Source organism: Podarcis gaigeae, assembly GCF_964106915.1.
Source record: "Podarcis gaigeae genome assembly, chromosome: 9".
NCBI lineage: Eukaryota > Metazoa > Chordata > Lepidosauria > Squamata > Lacertidae > Podarcis > Podarcis gaigeae.
In genome coordinates this window covers 36920185-36940620 of record NC_139685.1, presented here as the reverse complement: position 1 = coordinate 36940620, position 20436 = coordinate 36920185, and the positions used below count along the sequence as shown (strand labels likewise).

General features: G+C 42.3%; 1 protein-coding gene across 5 annotated transcripts in view; it reads right to left on the bottom strand.

The window, feature by feature from the left end:
* The window catches only part of MARCHF1 (membrane associated ring-CH-type finger 1), a 117197-nt gene that overhangs the window by 69278 nt on the left and 27483 nt on the right, over positions 1–20436 (bottom strand). For 3 of the 5 annotated variants that reach the window (XM_083755927.1, XM_083755928.1, XM_083755926.1), the window contains one exon: positions 3488–3627. The exons of 1 other annotated variant lie outside the window; for it this stretch is intronic. In XM_083755927.1, the coding sequence (XP_083612053.1) occupies positions 3488–3589 (102 nt within the window). In that variant the 5' untranslated portion in view covers positions 3590–3627. Of the gene's footprint in view, positions 1–3487; positions 3628–15230; positions 15437–20436 lie in introns of those variants that run through there. One more of the 5 variants, XM_083755929.1, reaches the window with a different exon arrangement.

Here is a 20436-nt window from a genome sequence, read left to right as displayed (position 1 = left end):
TCCTGACAAGTCTCCCAGAAAAATCTAAAGCATTTGCCTCTGCTGTCTTCCACAACTCAGCCCAGCTTGCCACATTATCATTCGCCTTAGTAAAGAAACCTGATTTCAAACAATTATTCACTTCTCTTCTGTTTTGATGTCAGGTCCGTGTTTCAACAACGGAAGGGGCTGTTCCTTTCTTTCCCATTCCCTGTTCCAATGTTTCTTCTTGACAGCTCTTTAGTAATGCTTGACTGGATAGGCCTGCCTCATGTAAAACACCGAAAATGTTAAGCATTCCTGAAGAAAAGCAAAGTGTGAAAACTGACATGCCATTTGTTTTGCGCAAAGCAGCAATTCTCTATCACTTTAATACAAGAGTTTGGGTAAGAATTTCACTCAGAATAAATGGTTCTATTCACAAAATAAATGTCCTAGACAAAATATTGAGAAGGCAGCTAAGTAAGTAGATGCAATATGCTAAAAATAGGGTGTACCTTGGGCACATGCTACATTGTAAATGTCTACAAGTTACTCTGCTTCTTGCATGACTTAAAATGTCTATTTATAAAGTATTGCTTTCATGCAGTAAGCAACCAATATTAAAGAAATGGTAGCAACTTTTGAAGGGAGTGTATGTACAACAGACAGGCAAGTAAATAGAATGGAGAAAAATAATAGCATGCTAACAGGTCTAGAATTGTGGCCTGTTGACACAATACAAACCTGCACAGTGTTACTAATGCCCTTATTATTACAAAGGATGTGGCAGAGTTTGATTATGCATTGTTCTGGATGCACAACAACAACTTGTGGCTCAAGACACAGCACTGCAGAATGTCAACACTGTTCCCCAAAGCCTCTGTCTTCATCCACTAAGCTTACTGTGTTAAGGATTTTTTTTTTTTTAAAGAGATACTGGCAAAGAGAGTGCATAAAAGAATCCAGTAAACAAAGTTGCCACAGCTGGGCAAGTATGAAATGCAACATCTCCCCCTTTATTCTGGCATATCTGCCTTTTGACAATCGGGTCGCTAGGCAGTTGGCAAAACATCTTCAGGCCTCAATCATGAGCAATTTGGTCATTCGAACTCTTATTCAGGAAGCTGCACCTCTCCAAAGTCTGGCTGCACTCCTGTGCAAAATATTTAAATACTACTGACTTCAGTGAAATTCAGAGTTGCGCCTAGCACTAGTATGGATCTACACAGTTTCTTTAATACAAAACTGGTCATCACTTTTACACACAGTAGTTGTACTGGGATATTTATAAAATATTATGAATAAGAGTGATTTAGAGCTGGTAATGAACCTCCTAATGGCAGGTTGCATGGAATTGCATTCAAATCGAAACCTAAAACCACTCCTACTCCCAACACAGTACGAATGGCAGCTAAGAGCTGGGAAAAATTAGCATCCCTCAAGCAAATAACCTTCAGCATGAACAATAGGCAACATGTAATTTTCAGACAAAAACAGATTGCACTGATTATGTCTTTGGAACAACTATTCAGAGCAGTAAAATATGGGTTGCATTAATTCAGTCTCTTACATTTGTTCAAGATATATAAATATATATTTACTCAGAGTATACATATTGATGTTGATGAACATGCCCAAGTAGGGACCATTAAATTCAAATGGTCTACTCTAAATAAAACTTAGTTAAATATCACTCATAGAAAGTAAAATGGAATGTAACTTTTCCAATACAGTGGTACAGTGGTGCCCCGCAAGACGAAGGCCTCGCAAGACGAAAAACCCGCTAGACGAAAGGGTTTTCCGTTTTGGAGGCGCTTCGCAAAACGAATTTCCCTATGGGCTTGCTTCGCAAGAAGAAAGCCCATAGGGAAATCTCCGGGGACCTCTTTTAAATGCTAGCGGTGGGGAGCAAAGCCTTCCCCCCCCCCTCCGGCCTTCAGAAGAGGTCCAGGAAGGCCGGCGGGGGCCGAAAGGCTTTGCTCCCCACCGCCAGCATTTTAAAAGCAGTCCGGGATAGCAGGGAAGCGCTTCCCGCTATCCTGGACGGCTTTTGAAGGCAGGCGGGGGGAGCAAAGACTTTTGCTCCCCCGCCGGCCTTCAGAAGAGGTCCAGGACCAATTCTGAAGGCGGGCGGGGGGTGAAAGTCTTTGCTCCCCCCTGCCTGCCTTCCCGGGAGAGCGGAGAAACGCAGCGGGTTTCTCCGCTTTCCCGGACGGCTTTTGAAGGCAGGCGGTGGGGGGGGGAGTAAAGACTTTCGCCCCCCACCAGCCTTCAGAAGAGGTCCTGGACCTCTTCTGAAGGCGGGCGGGGGGCAAAAGTCTTTGCTCCCCCCTGCCTGCCTTCCGGGAGAGCGGAGAAACGCAGCGCTGCTGCCCACCAGCATTTTAAAAGCCCCGGGACAGCATTTTAAAATCGCCCCGGGAAGTCTCCGCTGTCCCGGGGGCTTTTAAAATGCTGGGGGACGGCAGCGAAGGATTCGCTGCCGCCCGCCAGCATTTTAAGACCGCCCCGGGACAGCGGAGAAGTCTCCGCTGTCCCGGGAAGGCAGGCGGGGGGGGAGCAAAGACTTTCGCCCCCCACCGGCCTTCAGAAGAGGTCGGGGGACAGACTGTCCCCGGACCTGGTCTGAAGGCGGTTTCCATAGGAACGCATTAATTGATTTTTAATGCATTCCTATGGGAAACCGTGCTTCGCAAGACGAAAAACTCGCAAGACGAAAAGACTTGCGGAACGAATTAATTTCGTCTTGCGAGGCACCACTGTACCTCAGTTGCAGAATGGCTTGGCTCCCGAACAAATTGGCTCCCGAACGCCGCAAACCTGGGAGTGAGTGTTCTGGTTTTCGAATGGTTTTTGGAAGCCGAATGTCTGATGTGGCTTCCACTTGAGTGCAGGAAGCTCCTGCAGCCAATCGGAAGCCGCACCTTGGTTTTCGAACCGTTCCGGGTGTTGAATGGACTCCCAGAACAGATTAAATTCGACAACCAAAGTACCACTGTATATATTTTGGCTGTCAAAGCCTGTGATCATCCACCCTATGGAACATATGAAAAACAATATTCTAAAATACATTTTCTTTCTTGTCCATGTCATAGGCAAGTTTACAAACTAAGCAAAGCAGTACTTTTAAATAGGGGCCCTCTGTTCATGTCATGCATTTTTACCTTAACAATACTCTTGAAGCTGCTGAAAAGGAAATTTTCTGTTTATAGATGTCAAAGCGTGCAACTCTGTATTCACCTTGATAGAACAGCAATATTATTTCAACAGCCAACACATGCGAGCCAAAAAATTAAAAGGGGAGAGGTGGTTGGCAACAAATGTACAATATACTTGGAAAGCTTGAAGAAAAAACATTTTGCATTCAAAGCAAAACAAAAAGAAGCAGGCAAAGCCAAAGTGGTTTCAAATAAAGTACAATAAGGCGCAAGCACTACTTTTTTTAAAAAAGTTAATTTAGCACCTTTCAAAGGTTGCTGGTATGGATTTGCACATGCCATCATCATGAAATAGAACTTTCACTCACCAAGGCAGAGATATGTGAAGCATCACCTGTGACCTCAGGGGTTCTTGTGCTGTTTGGGAGTCTGTGAGGATTACGAGCTATCGCTTGGCACCAGCCCAACATTTTCTCCTTCCACTTATCCCTTTTCAATTTCTGAAATTCTGAAAATAATTCACATTCCCTGAAACAGTGGTATTTTTAGTTTGTTGCATGTATGTGTCTGGGCATGCAATTATATATATATGCGTGCGTGTCGTTGATCTGCCTATAAATAATAAAACTAAAATGACGGGGGCAAGGTGGAGTGGGGAATCTAGACCAGGCTTTCCCAACCTGGGCCCTCCAGATGTTTTTGGCCTACAACTCCCATGATCCCTAGCTAGCAGGACCAGTGGTCAGGGATGATGGGAACTGTAGTCTCAAAACATCTGGAGGGCTGAGGTTGAGGAAGCCTGATCTAGACACATTAATCCTAAACACACTTCTATCCAGAAACAAGTCCCAAATAAATGGGACAGTGGCTTCTGACATACCTGTGAAGTTAAACTATAGGTTCTTTACTGCAAGTAAATGTTATTGGATCCAGATTTAGTAGACCAGAGATTGGGAGCCATGAACAATCTGAGGGTCTCATTACCTTGTTGGAAACATTCAAGGGGGTATATGTCAATAGTGGGTGGAGGCAAAGGAAAAAATAGGCAGAGCAAAAGGTGTAAGCAGGCTACATTTTAGCAATTCAAAAGTAAGAGGTTTCTGCATACATACACCCCCAGTGTAGGCAAACAAGAGTTATCATCACAATTCAAGAGCACATTTCATCAAGGCAACAGCACTTGAGGAGGGCATGGGAAAGGGTCAGAAAGGGGTATGATGCAGAGGGGTTGTTTGGTTGACAGAAGATACTGAGAGCCAGAGAGAGAAGTCTGGAGAGGCACATTGAGCTCCAGGCCTGAGGTGCCCCACCCCTGGAGTATAGCCACTGGATTAAGTGGGATTACTCTAAATCTGGATCCAACCCAATATTTTTAGGACTGAGATTTCATAGGAAACATACAGAAAATTACTAAAATGCATATATACTGGGAGAATTATGCACACAATATTACATTACATGCATTAATGAATGATTTCTTCAGGTTCAAAATGTCATGTACCACCAGCAGATCAAATACCACACATGAATAAATATTACATTCTAATAACAAAACTTCTTCAACTGAAAGTATATTCCACATTTTCCAGAATTAACCCCATTACATTCAAGTTTATGTTACTAAATTTTAAAATGTTCAGATAAAAAAAATCCCAGATCAACTGCCTTTAGACTCCAGATTTATGAAACGTGTAACCAATAGTGTACTTCACAGCTGTATTCTGGATCATACCCTGTTAGAAATGGTACATCTCCAATATCTTATGCTTTTTTAAAAAGGAAAAGAAAAAGAAAAACTCAAAGACATTGCATGTGATCCTAAACATGCATAATTGTAAGTAGGCTCACTTGGAACAACCAAAGTTTCCTTCCCAGTTAGTAGGAGGATATAAAATTGAAAATAATTCAAAATATCAGTTCATGTAATTACATCAGTTACATATCACATGTACTGATTTTTTAGCTTATTTCAGATGGTGAGAACAGGTTTATTACCTATTACCTAATACTTTAAAGTCCGAAAATGAATTTCCTTTTCACTTAAAACTAATGTATACAAAGTCACTGTAGCAAATAGGTGCAGTTGTGGATGTCACATATCCGTCTACTTTGTTATTCTTTTATTGAAAATCCCTATGCTGAATATGATGAATCTGATACTTAAAAGACTTCCTGAATAGTTTGCCTCACCAGCTTTTGTTCCGACCTGCAATAAGCCAGGTGGGACTTGCAGTTACTCTCCTGCTCAAGTACAGTCCACTCTATTGTTATAACCACACACATTTCCACCATTTTGATTTAATGAACATTTCACTAATTCAAAAATCAGCATTCATGAATGTAACCTACCATAAACCTCCTAGTATGGAAAGCTGTGCTCTCTGATTGTCTTATATGCATCTTGCTTAATTAAACTTTCCAAGAGTAATTATCACCAAAACGTACACTCCATATTTTTAGTGGAATTCAAGCATGTAGCCACAATTTATGTTGAATAATAAAAGCAATGCTGATGACAGTTAACACAAAACTTTTGATTCAAACCAGATCCAGTACAGAGGTAGCAGTGCTGTTACTAAAACGGACCTTTCAGACATTCCAGGTTCAGATATAATAATAATAATAATAATAATAATAATAATAATAATAATAATAATAATTTTTTATTTATACCCCGCCCTCCCCAGCCAAGGCCGGGCTTAGAGCGGCTTACAAGCAATAATAAAAACAAGATGAATGATTACAAACTTAAAAACAAAAATAAAACACAACAATTAAAATAATGGAACATTAAAATATTAAAATGTAGCCTCATCGCAGGAGGAGAAGGAAAAGAAGGGGAAAAGAGAGAGAGAGGGGGGGGAGGGAGGGAATCAAACTGGCTCCAAGCCAAAGGCCAGGCGGAACAACTCTGTCTTACAGGCCCTGCGGAAAGAAATCAGATCCTGCAGGGCCCTGGTCTCATGAGGCAGAGCGTTCCACCAGGCCGGAGCCAGAGTTGAAAAGGCCCTGGCTCTGGTCGAAGCCAATCTAACTTCCTTAGGGCCCGGGACCACTAGGGTGTTGTTATTTATGGACCTTGAGGCTCTCCGTGGGGCATACCAGGAGAGGCGGTCCCGGAGGTACGAGGGTCCTAGGCCGTGAAGGGCTTTAAAGGTCAAAAGCAGCACCTTAAATCTGACCCTGTACTCCACCGGGAGCCAGTGCAGCTTGAAAAGCACTGGGTGAATATGCTCCCATGGCAGAGACCCCGTGAGGAGCCTCGCTGCAGCATTCTGTACCCGCTGGAGTTTCTGGGACAGCTTCAAGGGCAGCCCCGCGTAGAGCGAATTACAGTAGTCAAGCCTGGAGATGACCGTCGCATGGATCACTGTGGCCAAGTCAGGGTGGGAAAGGTAAGGGACCAACTGCTTGATGCGGCGAAGGTGGAAAAATGTCGCCTTGGCTGTTGCTGTAACCTGCGCCTCCATGGAAAGGGAGGCGTCAAGGATTACACCCAAACTCTTAACGGAAGGCAATGGCACTAATTGGGCCCCCGCAAGAGAAGGGAGTTGGTCCCTCATCCCCATGCCATCCCGACCTAGCCATAGGACCTCTGTCTTCGAAGGATTTAGTTTCAATCGGCTCCCACGAAACCATCCAGCCACAGCTTCCAAGCATCTGGTCAATGTGTTTGGGGCCGAGTCGGTGTGGCCATCCATCAGCAGATAGAGCTGAGTGTCATCAGCATATTGGTGACAGCCCAGCCCAAAGCTCCGGATAATCTGGGCAAGGGGGTGCATAAAGATGTTAAAAAGCATCGGGGAGAGAATTGCGCCCTGCGGCACTCCACACACCAAGGAGTGGTGCGACGACATTTCCCTCCCTAGTGCCACCCTCTGTCCCCGACCAGAGATAAAAGAGCACAACCAGTTACGGGCTATGCCCTGTATCCCCACGTCTGTGAGGCGGTGGTCCAGAAGATCATGATCGACCATGTCAAAGGCTGCTGACAAATCTAAAAGGATCAGCAGTCCTGACCCGCCTCGATCCAGTTGTCCACGGAGATCGTCTGTTAAGGCAACCAGAGCCGTCTCCATCCCAAAACCAGGACGGAAACCGGACTGAAATGGATCTAATGCCGATGTATGTACCCATATGCACTGGGTACTATGCTATCTGTCATTCACACCAAGCCTTCTGAAATTTATAAGTCTTCTAAAAGACTTCAAGAGACCCTTGAACAGAAGGATTCTATGAACTGGTGTATTACATAGAAAATGCACAATGTCTCATAGAAAATCCTTCATTGCAGAAGTACACATTCACATTAAGTGATACTTGCCAAAACAGCCATTAACTCAACGAAATACATATCAGGAGAAAAATGATGACCAATATGAATACTATGGTATGACAATGAGGAAGAAAATTGCTGTAATTCCAAACATTGCCTTTTGGAGATAGTGGCAATGTGGCTTTTATCAGACCAGTTCAACCCTCGTCACCACTGCACCACCCTCATAAGGCACTACAAGATTTCTGAAGCTTCCCAAAATTTTAGGGTTGGTTTGTTGAGTGGCTAGCAGTTTCTCTTAAAGGAATTCCACTTAGTTGTCCTCTGGGTTCCTGCCTATAATGACAACTCACCAAGTTTTTACACAGCCCATTAATCTTGACATTCATTCTAGGTAAAATGTTTTGTCCTCTGCCAAAATTTGGAAACAATTGGAAATGCTGTTCCAAAGCTGAAGGCTGCCAACTAGACTGATTGGTCCCCCTTAACAAATTCATGCAAAAAATCAGGCACCTCTAGAGGCTTAAGGAGTCATTATGCTTTGGAAAATATGCTGCCATCTCAACCTGTGAATATAAAATTTTTGCATCCCTTGCATACTTCTGTTGTCATAATGCTCAGTCAGGGTCTGATCACAGATGAAAATCAAGACAGAAGCACTCAGGGATCATTATAACACACAACAATATGTCATTGGGTTTGAGAGTTGGCCCCTTTTGACAAATTACAATAAAAAACAAGCATAATAACTAGTTGTACTTTCTTGCAAACCTAGATAATGTGCATATTCTGATGCAGTGGGGGAACACTGCAATTCTGTAATTTTAAACTGTGTTGCACTCCCACAGAAATGAATATGATCTTACTTGAGCTAATATTCACATACACGAGATTATTTGAAATTACTGCGACCAACTGAGTCTAAGAACACCAGGCCAATAAATCCATACAGTCAATATCATAAGTTCATATAGGCTCCCCAATCTTGTATATGGCTGTTCCTGGCTACAGCTGTGCTGGAATGTGGTGAGTGACACAAGCATTTTGTCCCTTGATTTGTCCCTGGAAACTACACTTGGGTTCAAACCAATATTTTTAATAACTCCAGGGAGATGTAAAATTTAAAGAAAATTAATACAAATTACAGTCTGATGTATTAAAATTAACATTTGTTTCATCTACAAAAGGCAGCTCTCTTTTATTAATGCCATGTAATTTAAATATCTCAACAAGAAACGATTTGAGACACTTTTAAGTCAAAAGTTGATGCTGTCTGATTCCTTAATAAGACACACAAATGGCATTAAACAAAAGGAAATGAAACACAAAGCATTTTCCCACACATATATTGAATGACTTATTCCTCTTTCTTGGCAAGATTCCTAACAGCGACAGAATGAAGAAATTTTGCGAGTTATGAAACACATTAGCAAAGAAGGACAAAAATGCCCAGGACTAGAATGGTTGTGGGGGAGGTATCTGAACTCCTATGTGCTAACAATACTCTATTTTATTTATAAGAAAGTTTTTCAAAAAACTAGGTGCAGTTTCCAAACCAGCCTTAAGGAAAGCACAACTCAAGAGTACATTGCAAAAAGTTAAAATGCCAGCCATTTGAACCAGTTGCAATGGCTAACTGGGACGATGTGAACAATGAGCCTGTAGGTCAAAGATAATCTAAATAAATAAATGCAGATATAATTGGATCAGGGTCCTGAGAGATGTGTGTGCTCCCCCCCCCCCCATTGTCTCTCAGGGTAGTTATTCAGAACCATTGAAAGGCAAAGGAAGAATATGTGCCATAAAGAGAAAGAGCCGAGGACTGCTAGACCTCTAAAGCTCTCATACACAGACGTGTAGCTCATGCCCAACACCAGTACTTAGCAACTTAGTGCAGTCTGTTAAGAGGGCTGAAAAGGAAGACAACCTATCCAGGGACAATGGTTTCATGAAAAGGGGAAGACAGCTGTATTCCCTAGTTTGATTTTTAAAATGCAAAAACAATAATAATGGCCTACATTGTATGCTTTTTTTCAGTTGCTGGTCTTGCTACGGCTATCAGTGGTCATGGTTTTTATCTTGCCAGATTGGATTGAAGGCCTACAAATGGCTACTTTCCTTGAGAATATGAAAGGAACATAGGAAGCTGCCTTATAACAGTCAGACCATTGGTCCATTTAGTTCAGAAATGTCCACAGCCTTCCCGGGTTTCAGAAAGCAGCTTTTCCCAGGCACACCTGGAGATGCCAACGATTGAATCTAGCACCTTCTGTGTGCAAAGAGTGTGGTCTGTCACTGTCACCCTAGGCCCTTTCCAATCTTGAGGAACAGTAATATGGTAAGCTTGGTAAACAAGAGGGAAATTTGACACCGGGAAGGCATATCAAATAAACTGAAAGGGTACAGTGGTACCTCGGGTTAAGAACTTAATTCGTTCCAGAGGTCCGTTCTTAGCCCAAAACTGTTCTTAACCTGAAGTACCACTTTAGCTAATGGGGCCTCTCACTGCTGTCGCGCCACCACCGCACGATTTCTGTTCTCATCCTGAAGCAAAGTTCTTAACCCAAGGTACTATTTCTGGGTTAGCGGAGTCTGTAACCTGAAGCGTCTGTAACCCGAAGTACCACTGTATTGGACAAAAAGGTCTGCACCAAACAGTTGTAGTCTATATCGAGGGTGAGTGTACCCAAACCCGTTTTCTCAGTCTGCCACTAATGCCACTGGCAGTACATGAGGGGAAGGGGAGAAAGCCACAGGGTTTAGTGAGGGGAGTAGGAGATGCAACCAATCTGCCACACACTCAAGAAATCAGTGGGGCTATAACCATCACTCTTGCTTTAAGTGTGTGCTGACCAGTTTATCCTAACTTTTTAAAGAATGTGTGTGCAGTGTATCTCCCCTCCTAAAAGGGAATTTTCCTATTCAGGGTACCAGCCAGGCATTGCTTCCAAGCAGAACTTTCCACTTTTCTTCATTGTCTCACATTCATTTTGTTTTTGTTTTACAACTCTTGTTCTATATTACATGCTGCTTAGCATCCTCATTGGGCTGATCTTTGTGGTTTACCAACTCTGCAACCTTTTGGGTTCTCCCAGTCTTGCTGATGTCTCCTCATTTTTCACTGGCTCTATTTTGGCTATAATCCTGGTGTGTGGTATTAGTAATGGGTGACATCCCAGTAAGTCATACAGAGTCTGCTCCTGAGTATAACTAACATTGGGTATCACCCAATTATTTCATCTTTGTTATCTCTACCCAATTAACAATATGATGAAATCTCTGTAGCAACAGCACGATAGTACAGAAAGCAAGTTTATAGATTCCTATAAAATTCAATATTATGTCAGGACATAACTCGTCTCCACCTCCACACACAAAAACACTCTATTCTATTTTTAGAACTCATCTGTCACTAATTCCCACTATATTTACTTCAAGAGAAAATTACCCCTTTGATCCCTGTTCTCTGTAGCAGTTTAGCTAATGCCATACAGCATGTATTTATTCAACAACTTTTAAGTTCAGAGAATTACTAGGAAATGAATGATCTAGAATCAAATACAAGTGCAGCTTTTATTTCAGACAGCTTGACAGAAGTCCTAATTCTTTGACTTGTAGGAGTCCAAAATAATTGGTTTTCATTAACAAATGTTAAATATTTGTTATTGAAACTTGTCATTAGTTAATTTAAAACAGCAGAAACAAGAATTTTACAGAAACTTCCTCAAAGAAAGGTGAAAAGTATTTGGAGAGAACTAAGCAGATGCCTGTCTTTTGTTTATTGCTTTGCACAATTAGATGGTGTATTAACCTGGAATACACTATTAACAGGCTTTGGGGAAAATATCTAAAAGTAAAATATCTTGGAATTACAATAACTGTGAAATTACAACATTTCCCAATGATGCAAGAAAGAAAATGTTTATAAAATGATATATAAATGGTGTGATATATCCTGTAAGATACAAAAAAAGTATCAAACTGTATTATGCCACAAATGCAGACACAGTGCATGTTTGGTGGTACTGGAAAGTTATGCATTAATTCCGGGGAGGGGAAAGGTGGAAATCATTTAGGCAATGATTAATTGGAGAGCTAGAGAAAAGGACAAAAGAAGGATTATAATGTGTAGCTAGGAAATCTCTTGGAAAGAGCATGGATGCTGATTGCCAAAAAGAAGGAGGAAAACCCTCAAAGGTTTATATTAACAACTGTTACAGGGGAAAATGGTATATGATGAACAGTATGAAGCATGGGCAAGTCATGGGAATAAAAGAATCCCCTTTTAAAACCAAACAGGGTTAAACACATAGTGTAGAGAACAGAAACTACTCTAAAGAAAATACAGTGGTACCTCGGGTTACACAAGCTTCAGGTTACATACGCTTCAGGTTACACACGTTTCAGGTTACAGACCCAGAAATAGTGCTTCAGGTTAAGAACTTTGCTTCAGGATGAGAACAGAAATCGTGCTCTGGTGGCGCAGCAGCAGCAGGAGGCCCCATTAGCTAAAGTGGTGCTTCAGGTTAAGAACAGTTTCAGGTTAAGTACGGACCTCCAGAACAAATTAAGTACTTAACCCGGGGTACCACTGTATCTTAATGGACATCCTGTCAAAGTTAAAGGTTTAAGGACTTAACCTAAGCTTCCTTTATATATTTCAGTATGTCTCATATGTTACTACCAAAGCAAAGGGGAGATTTTTTCAAATGCAGTACATGCATACATACTTAAACCTCTATAAAGCAGACCCACATGTACAATGAATAGAAGTTCATATACAGTACTGCAAAACCTAGATTATTTTCGCCCCTTTTTGTGAAGTTGTTAAACTGACTTCTTTTCACATCACGGTGCAAGAGAGTGAGAGAGCGAGCGCGCAAATGAGAGCCTGAATGCTCCTGAGAACAATTGTGTAAATATTTTACACACAGATGATAAGAGCCTAGGTCAGAGAGCATTCCCGGAGAAAGAAGAGTAAGATAGCTGTCCCCATGGATCCTGATATTCTCCCACACAGGGCTCTGATATTTGTACACACAGAAAGACAGCATGATGCTCCTGCAAGGTCTGGGGGTGAAATTATGCTAAATCCTAGGCAGTAAGGTAAAGGGACCCCTGACCATTAGGTCCAGTCGTGACTGACTCTGGGGTTGCAGCGATCATCTCGCTTTATTGGCCAAGGGAGCCGGCGTACAGCTTCCGGGTCATGTGGCCAGCATGACTAAGCCGCTTCTGGCGAACCAGAGCAGCACATGGAAACGCCGTTTACCTTTGCCCCAGAGTGGTACCTATTTATCTACTTGCACTTTGATGTGCTTTCGAATTGCTAGGTGAGCAGGAGCAGGAACCAAGCAATGGGAGCTCACCCCATCACGGGGATTCAAACCACCAACCTTCTGATCGGCAAGCCCTAGGCTCAGTGGTTTAACCCACAGCGCCACCCGCGTCCCATATCCTAGGCAGTACTGTTCCTCAAATACTTGTATAAGAGCTTGCACAGTAAAACAAACAAACAAACAAACAAACAAACAAACAAACAAACAAACAAACATGTATTACAAGATAATAACAAAATGAGAAAGTATAAACTTTGGGAAAAACTGGCAGCAATAAAAACACAGTAAAACATAAAAAGTCATGGAAAATAAAGCGTTGACACTAAAAAAGATAGAATATAGAGCTGGGTCACTGTCAGCCTCTCAGGGAAGGACATTGCATACACAGAATACTACCAACTGAGGCAAGACCTAAAACCCTCTTCTCAGCCATCACCTGCCTCAATTTCTGATGGCAGGGCCACGCAGAGGAGGACCTCAGATGATGGTCACAATTCACACTACATGGACAAGCTGGTGTGGAGGCAGGCAAGTATCCTGGTCTCATGCTGTGCAGGGCTTTAATGGAAAGCGCTTTAAAGACAGAACTTTGAATTGCGCTTGGTTAAGAAAAGGACCAGTTTATTATTGATGTGACATAATAAATTACAGAGATTCATTGCACTTCTCACCTCATTAAGAATGCCTTCAGTTCTATTTACATCATGTTCTGCTTTTTAAGAAATCTGAACAGCATTCCCTTTACCCAGTTTCAGAGTGTGAGTGTAGTAAAAATGCTATTTTTATTTGAAAAGGGGGAGGATTCAGCTTTCAACACTTATTTCAGCAGTTGTAAAGACTGCTTCAGGTATTCTTTTCTGACAGCTGCTGTACTTGCCGCTTTCAACCCTCTGACCTTCTCAATTTTTCCATTGTTTAGTGAGAAAACCATGGACAAAAATGTTAACAGCACACTAAACTGCAACACTAGAAGGTGCTGAGAGACCTATACATGGTTGGGTCATTCCTAGCCAGTTTTTCTATGGTTTGCTTCAGTGTGCTTTAAATAGAAACTAAAGTCACAAGATCTTAATTATGTTCAAATTGTCCATACTATTTTCCCCCTCTAATTAAAGATCAATTTAAAATAACAACTTGAAAACCTCAGCTATTATAATCTCATTAAGCTCTTTTCCCTTCTAATTCATTAAAGGGCCTATTTTCTCCTCTAATAATCCTTTTCCTTGCAAATGCTGTTAAAAAATATTCTCAACTACAATGTGTTGATAACAAGCTAACACAGTTACCCCCCTAGAAACGAACATTACATAGTTATTTATAAGAATAGAGAAAATCCCTTTATAGTTTACTTATGTAATGGATACTAGTTATATAGTCGGTCACAGGTAATTACCGGCCTACCACAATAATCACCTGTAAGAGGTTCAATAACTAAAATCCATTTATCCTGAAAAATTTAGACTCCACCATCTGCCATTTCATTCTGTGAGCAATGTTGGGATTTAAATAGTGAACTTCAAACTTCATTTGGCATATACATAAATGGCAGATCTAAAAGAAGTTTTTAAAAATACCATCTACATTTTAGATGGAATTTAGATACGGAAGGAACAGACCATACATGGAGTGTGATAGCATAGTCTTATCCCCTTTCAGCCTCGACCGGATCATATGCTAGTTTGAGTGCAAAGATATACCTATAAAACATTAAAGCAAATAATGTATTTAAATCATACTGAGTCCTTGCCTTTTGAAGTTTCACAGTGTGAAAGCCAGTTCTGGAACTATAGTGGGATGTTTATGTTTCTCCTTATTGGTACAAAATGTCGAGAAAGGCAAACATTTCTGCCCTGCCTTTTCAAACATTTCTTACAGGAAAATATCAAAATGTAACAAAGGCTGAAAAACAAATAGAGCAGCATTTTAAAAGCAACATGCTAAAAGAAGAAAACCTATGAAACGAACACCATGAAATCACCAGCAGGGGAGAAACACTAAATTAATACCCACCTACCCCAAAAAAGTTATTTCCCTGGTGCAAAACTGACATCAAGGTAGGTACAAGGTGAGCCGCCCTGGGGAGAGTATTGCCACAGTCAGAGCAAAATCACAGAAAAGGCCTTTTCAATAGGAACTTCTGAATACACATCCAACATCAGTATCACATGAAGGAGAGGGCAGGGCCACAGCTTCCAGCTCCACTCTCCCATCCCCAGCAGCCCTGCCACCTGCCACCCACACTTAGAGGTTGCAGTAAGGGTCTACATGCCTTCCCGGCTTTCCTCCTTCAGATTTTCACCAAAAGCGTATGGAGCCAGGGATGCGGGACTGCAGATTCAGCCCTCCCTCACATGTTGTCAATCATGTGTGATTAAGAACACTCAAATAGAGCTATGATTATGGCAACACTGATTGTGTAGGTGGGATGGCAGCTAAGAGGATTAAGTAGAAAGTTCAGATTCTGCCCCCAAAAAAATTTTGGGGGGAAAAACTTACAAATGCGGAAATGGCTTCATACTCTCAACTATCAGCCTTTGACCCAGAGAAGTGTCTCATAATCCCACAGTCCACCAAGTTCTCCATCACACATGATTCTGCATATTATAGGAAAAGTCCTAAGACTACAGCTAACAGGTACATTAAACAATGTGGGAGGAATTAAATGTTGTGTTATTATGATCAGTTCCATCAGTGCGAGCATTTCTGCCTGTCAGACAGAACAATCTTCTCTCTCCTTCCCCATGCACTGTTCTGAGGGCTATCTCCTGCACCCACCCCAGCCAATTTGGGGAAGTACAAAGCATGTTTTGGGGAAGGAGATGGGGAAAACAAAGGTTGCACTATTGGGGCTTCTTGTGGTGGCTCCAACTCTTAGCCTGATCTTCAAGGAAGGTTTTTCATAAGCAAGTCCCTGCAACTTCAGTTGGGGGATTCCAAGTGGCCTTACTTCACCATCTAGATATGAGGTCCATAATTAATTTAGCTAAGGTCAAAGTATAAACTGGTACAACAGAAATAAAACATCCTTGTTTTTTGATAGTGGCAGAGTCCAGTACCAATACTTTTAGTTGAATCTAGAATACATCATTGTGCGAGACAAAATGTACAGAATGCATTGCTTATCTGCAAAACAAGTGTTTAAATATTTAAACCAGGATTTGAAGTGTTTTATGCTGCTTACTGATTGTTGGCCCTCTACTTAACGAGAAACATTTTGACACACAATTTCTATCATAAAGCAATTTGCATATGTTTATAAGAAGAGCCCTTGAATTGCAAGCACCTGACTTAGGAGAAAGACTAATCCCAGGTGACCAATATTCTCTACTACTCTCATGACCTGAAGAATACTTCACACACACCCATATTCATCCTATGAGCTGATTATCAAGTATCCTTGCTTGTATGAATTAACTACCTGGGTTCCTCAGTCAAATGTGAAACATTAGCCAATGTCACTGAAAGACAAACTGCTGGCTAGGATATTTTCCTCACTTTTCAATTCTTAATCTTTCTTGCTGAGAACACAGAGAAGGTTAATATATATATATACAGAAGGAATAGTACTATCTTCAAAACAGGCAGCCATCCCAAACAACTACTCTAATTGATTTGAATGCTCCTGTCATGGGGAAAAGTGCCTCTCAACACCTCCCCACTCTGAGTTTTGGGGGCAAGTTACTGAAACGGTTGCCTGCCTTTCCTTGGGGCCAGTTGAGAGACACTGGGAGTAAGCAGAGAGAGGAATTCCTGGCCACCAGTTTGGGTGGACTGGGTCAGCTGATCTTTAAGAAGGTGTCCCCAGACAAAGACTTGTGGCAGGACTTTGATTTGGAATATGGGGCAGGGGATGAAGTGGATTGGTCCAGGGGCAGCAAGAGGAAAAACGATGAGAGAATTCCCTGTGCACCACTCAGAAAGTAGATGTGTTCCTAGAGTTGTGTCTTAAAGTCCTGTCTGCAGCTACAGAGACTGCTTTGGGACTAGAGTACGAGTCTGAAGTCTCTGATCCACAACCAAAGGAGAGACCAAAGAGAAATTGAAGGGCTCCAAAAAGACTGAACCTATGGTTTGAAAAGGGACGCAGGTGGCGCTGTGGGTTAAAGCCTCAGCGCCTAGGACTTGCCGATCGAAAGGTCGGCGGTTCGAATCCCTGCGGCGGGGTGCGCTCCCGCTGCTCGGTCCCAGCGCCTGCCAACCTAGCAGTTCGAAAGCACCTCCGGGTGCAAGTAGATAAATAGGGACCGCTTACCAGCGGGAAGGTAAACGGCGTTTCCGTGTGCGGCTCTGGCTCGCCAGAGCAGCGATGTCACGCTGGCCACGTGACCCGGAAGTGTCTCCGGACAGCGCTGGCCCCTGGCCTCTTAAGTGAGATGGGCGCACAACCCCAGAGTCTGTCAAGACTGGCCCGTACGGGCAGGGGTACCTTTACCTTTACCTTTATGGTTTGAAACCCAAAGTAGCTGTTGACAAACTTGGACTGTTGTAGCCCCATCCAAGTCCCATTGCTGAGCAATCAGGGACTACAAGTCTCTGAGGAACACTTGCCTGAGAGCAGAATTCACATATGAAGTCCAACAGTCCAGAGGTCAGGAAATCCAAACGACTGCAGAGTCTAGGGTCTAGTCCAGACATCAGGGAATCCAGATAGTCACAGAGCCAAGGGTCCAGGCCAGAGTGAAGGACCCAGCAAGAAACAGCAAGGCAAGGGCAAGAACTGCAGGTGTTGTTACCAGCATCTGACTGCTGCTGAGAGCTCTGTTTAATAAGGCCAGAGCCAGCTGGTTCTCATCAGTGCCTTCTTCTCTGTGAAGGCTGATCAGCTGCAGGTGGAGTCACTCTGCCTTCTTCTCCTTCAGGCTGCTGTTCAGCAGGTGAAGATGACTCCTGGCCTTTGAGGAGAACTTTGTGAAACCATCCAGAGCAGTGGAAGAGGAGCTAGTGGAGAGTGCAGACAGGCAGGCAGACTCCTAGCTACTCTAAGCCACAGTGAGGAGACATTATTTTTACACACACACCCCTGGGCTTTGGCCCACCCTTTGGTTAACTCCTGATCAGTGCCATAGGAGGTACTGGTGGGCACACTACTGCCAGCAGGTGGCATATTGCAATAACCTGATCTAGACTGGAAAGACTTGAGTTCAAATCCCCACTCAGCCACAAAGCTGAGTAACCTTAGTCTAACTTTATTTCTCATCAGAGTGCATCTCCTGAAAACAAAGGGAGAGCGGTACCAATTAGCTCACTTCTACAGGAATTCTGCACATGCCCCAAGATGGTGTGTGCATTCTGGCTATGCTGGAAGAAAGGAGAGTACTAATGTGGTAAACAAACAGCAAGCCTCCCCAACATGGTGAAGCCGTTGCTGACAGCAGTAGGTGACCAGACACAACAGGAATTGATTGAATTTGCCTAATTAAATCCTCAGAGTCCAGTGCTACATATAACTCATAAGATACCTTAAATCCAGCCATTAACCATCCCTTGTAAGTAGATGGATTCCTTCCGGAAAATTTATCCTGATTTGATTAAAACAAATCTTCTTCTTCTTCTTCTTCTTCTTCTTCTTCTTCTTCTTCTTCTTCTTCTTCTTCTTCTTCCCTTGAGAATTCTAAACATGGACTGAAATCTAAAAATTTCAGCGTGGACAGTCATTTGTACCCAATTTCTTCAGCTTTTTGAAACCCCGCCAGAAGACTGCTACACAGTGCTCTTTTTCATACACTCCAACTCCTGCAATGCTTTGATTAGATCTCATTGGTTCCTATACCCCTGATTCTTGAGCAGGTTTATTCCATTTCTATTTCAGATTACTAAGCCATCCTTTTTCAAGAGGTACTAGCTGGCATCTCCCAAGAGGGAAGTTGTTGTTGTTTTACCCTCTTTTTATTTTTAACAAGGAGGGCTTAAAGGAACTCAAGGGAATACGGGATACAGAAGGCCATGTTTGAGGTCAGCCGTCCCTTCAGGACCGCTACTTTGACAGGCAGAATGATTATCTTAAAACAACCAATCCCTGTCAGACCTCCATATCCCAGTTGTGATTGTGAACTGGCACACCAGCAGATCTGTTAACGGGGTAACAAGTTATGCTGCCCTGAGGATAAAGACAAAGGATAAAAATGTAATTAATATCCCGGTTTATTTTTGTGTGAAAACTCATATTTATCCTTAACCTTTTTGTTGCAGAACTAGACCATCTAGACATTTTATTAGCACAAGAAGGGGGGAAAGCCCAAAGATTAGAATCAGGATATAGAACCTTTCATGCAAGATTAACTATCCTAAAGCTTTCCTGTGTACATAATTTATTTAGTTCTGCAGCTAATGTTACAACAGATATTTGGATGCCTTACTTGTTGTTCCAAGGTCAAAAAGGTAAGTTACTTCTGAGTATATATGCAGACAATTGTGCACATGGCTCAGATTAAATAATATCCTTTAAGACAGGGCTGCTGAAACAGTACTGGGTGGCAGCACCTTAAGCAATCTGGAAAGAGCAGCTAATAGCAATTTTATCTAAAGGACAGATGTGAAATTTGTTCAACAGGTGATGATAGAAGACTTTAAACATTCTGCATGTTTGGGGGGGTACAGTGGTACCTCAGGTTACAGACACCTCGGGTTACAAACACCTTGGGTTACAGACTTTGCTAACCCGGAAGTAGTACCTCGGTTTAAGAACTTTACCTCAGGATGAGAACAGAAATCGTGCCTCAGGATGAGAACAGAAATCGTGCGGTGGCAGCACAAGGCTCCATTTGCTAAAGTGGTACCTCAGGTTAAGAATGGTTTAAGGTTAAGAATGGACTTCTGGAATGAATTAAGTTAGTAACCAGAAGTACCACTGTATTTTCCCCTTATGTGGGGAATGGGAGAAAAAAGTGATGTGGTTTGCACAAAAAGCAAAACCATAGTTTAGCAATATTTGTGAACCCAGCAGCTTAACTATGATTTATTAACTATGGTTAAAGAATGCTTGTTAACCAAGGTGTGTAGTTGTTTTTATAAACTTTAGTTAATGTTTACCAGCGCTTCATGTTGAACCTGGACCTCCTTCTTATGGTTAAGGGAGCTGTCACCACCCAAAAGCTACAGAGCCACAAGAGCAACAAAAAATTAAAGCTGTTTTCAAGACTTGGCTGCTCTCATTGGTGCTTTTAATTATTTTGTGGTGTTAGAAACAAAGGTTTAAGTTATCATCTTCCAAGTGCCTCAAGCTTTAACTATGGTTAATGTTAACAATGGTTTAGTGTAATGTGCAAACCACCCTTGTTTATTTGTTCTTGCAATGAAAGCCCTCTAGCTGTTCCAGGAAATCACTTCCTTTGCCTGGAAATTATACCTGCCATGCATACAAAGGTGGGTCTTTTAGATATGGCAACCCTTTTCACAAGGGCATGTGAAAGGGGTGTTTTGGTTTCCAGATGTTTGGGACTTGAACTCTCATCAGCTTCAGGCAGCAGAGTTGTAATTCAAAACATCTGGAGAAACATCTGCAAGGCACAAGGTGAAGACTGCTCTACACCATGTATAATTTATAACCTGCTATCATATCCATAGGGACGTGGGTTAAACCACAGAACCTAGGACTTGCTGATCAGAAGCTCTCGGTGGTTCGAATCCCCGCGACGGGGTGAGCTGCCTTTGCTCGGCCCCTGCTCCTGTCAACCTAGTAGTTCAAAAGCACGTCAAAGTGCAA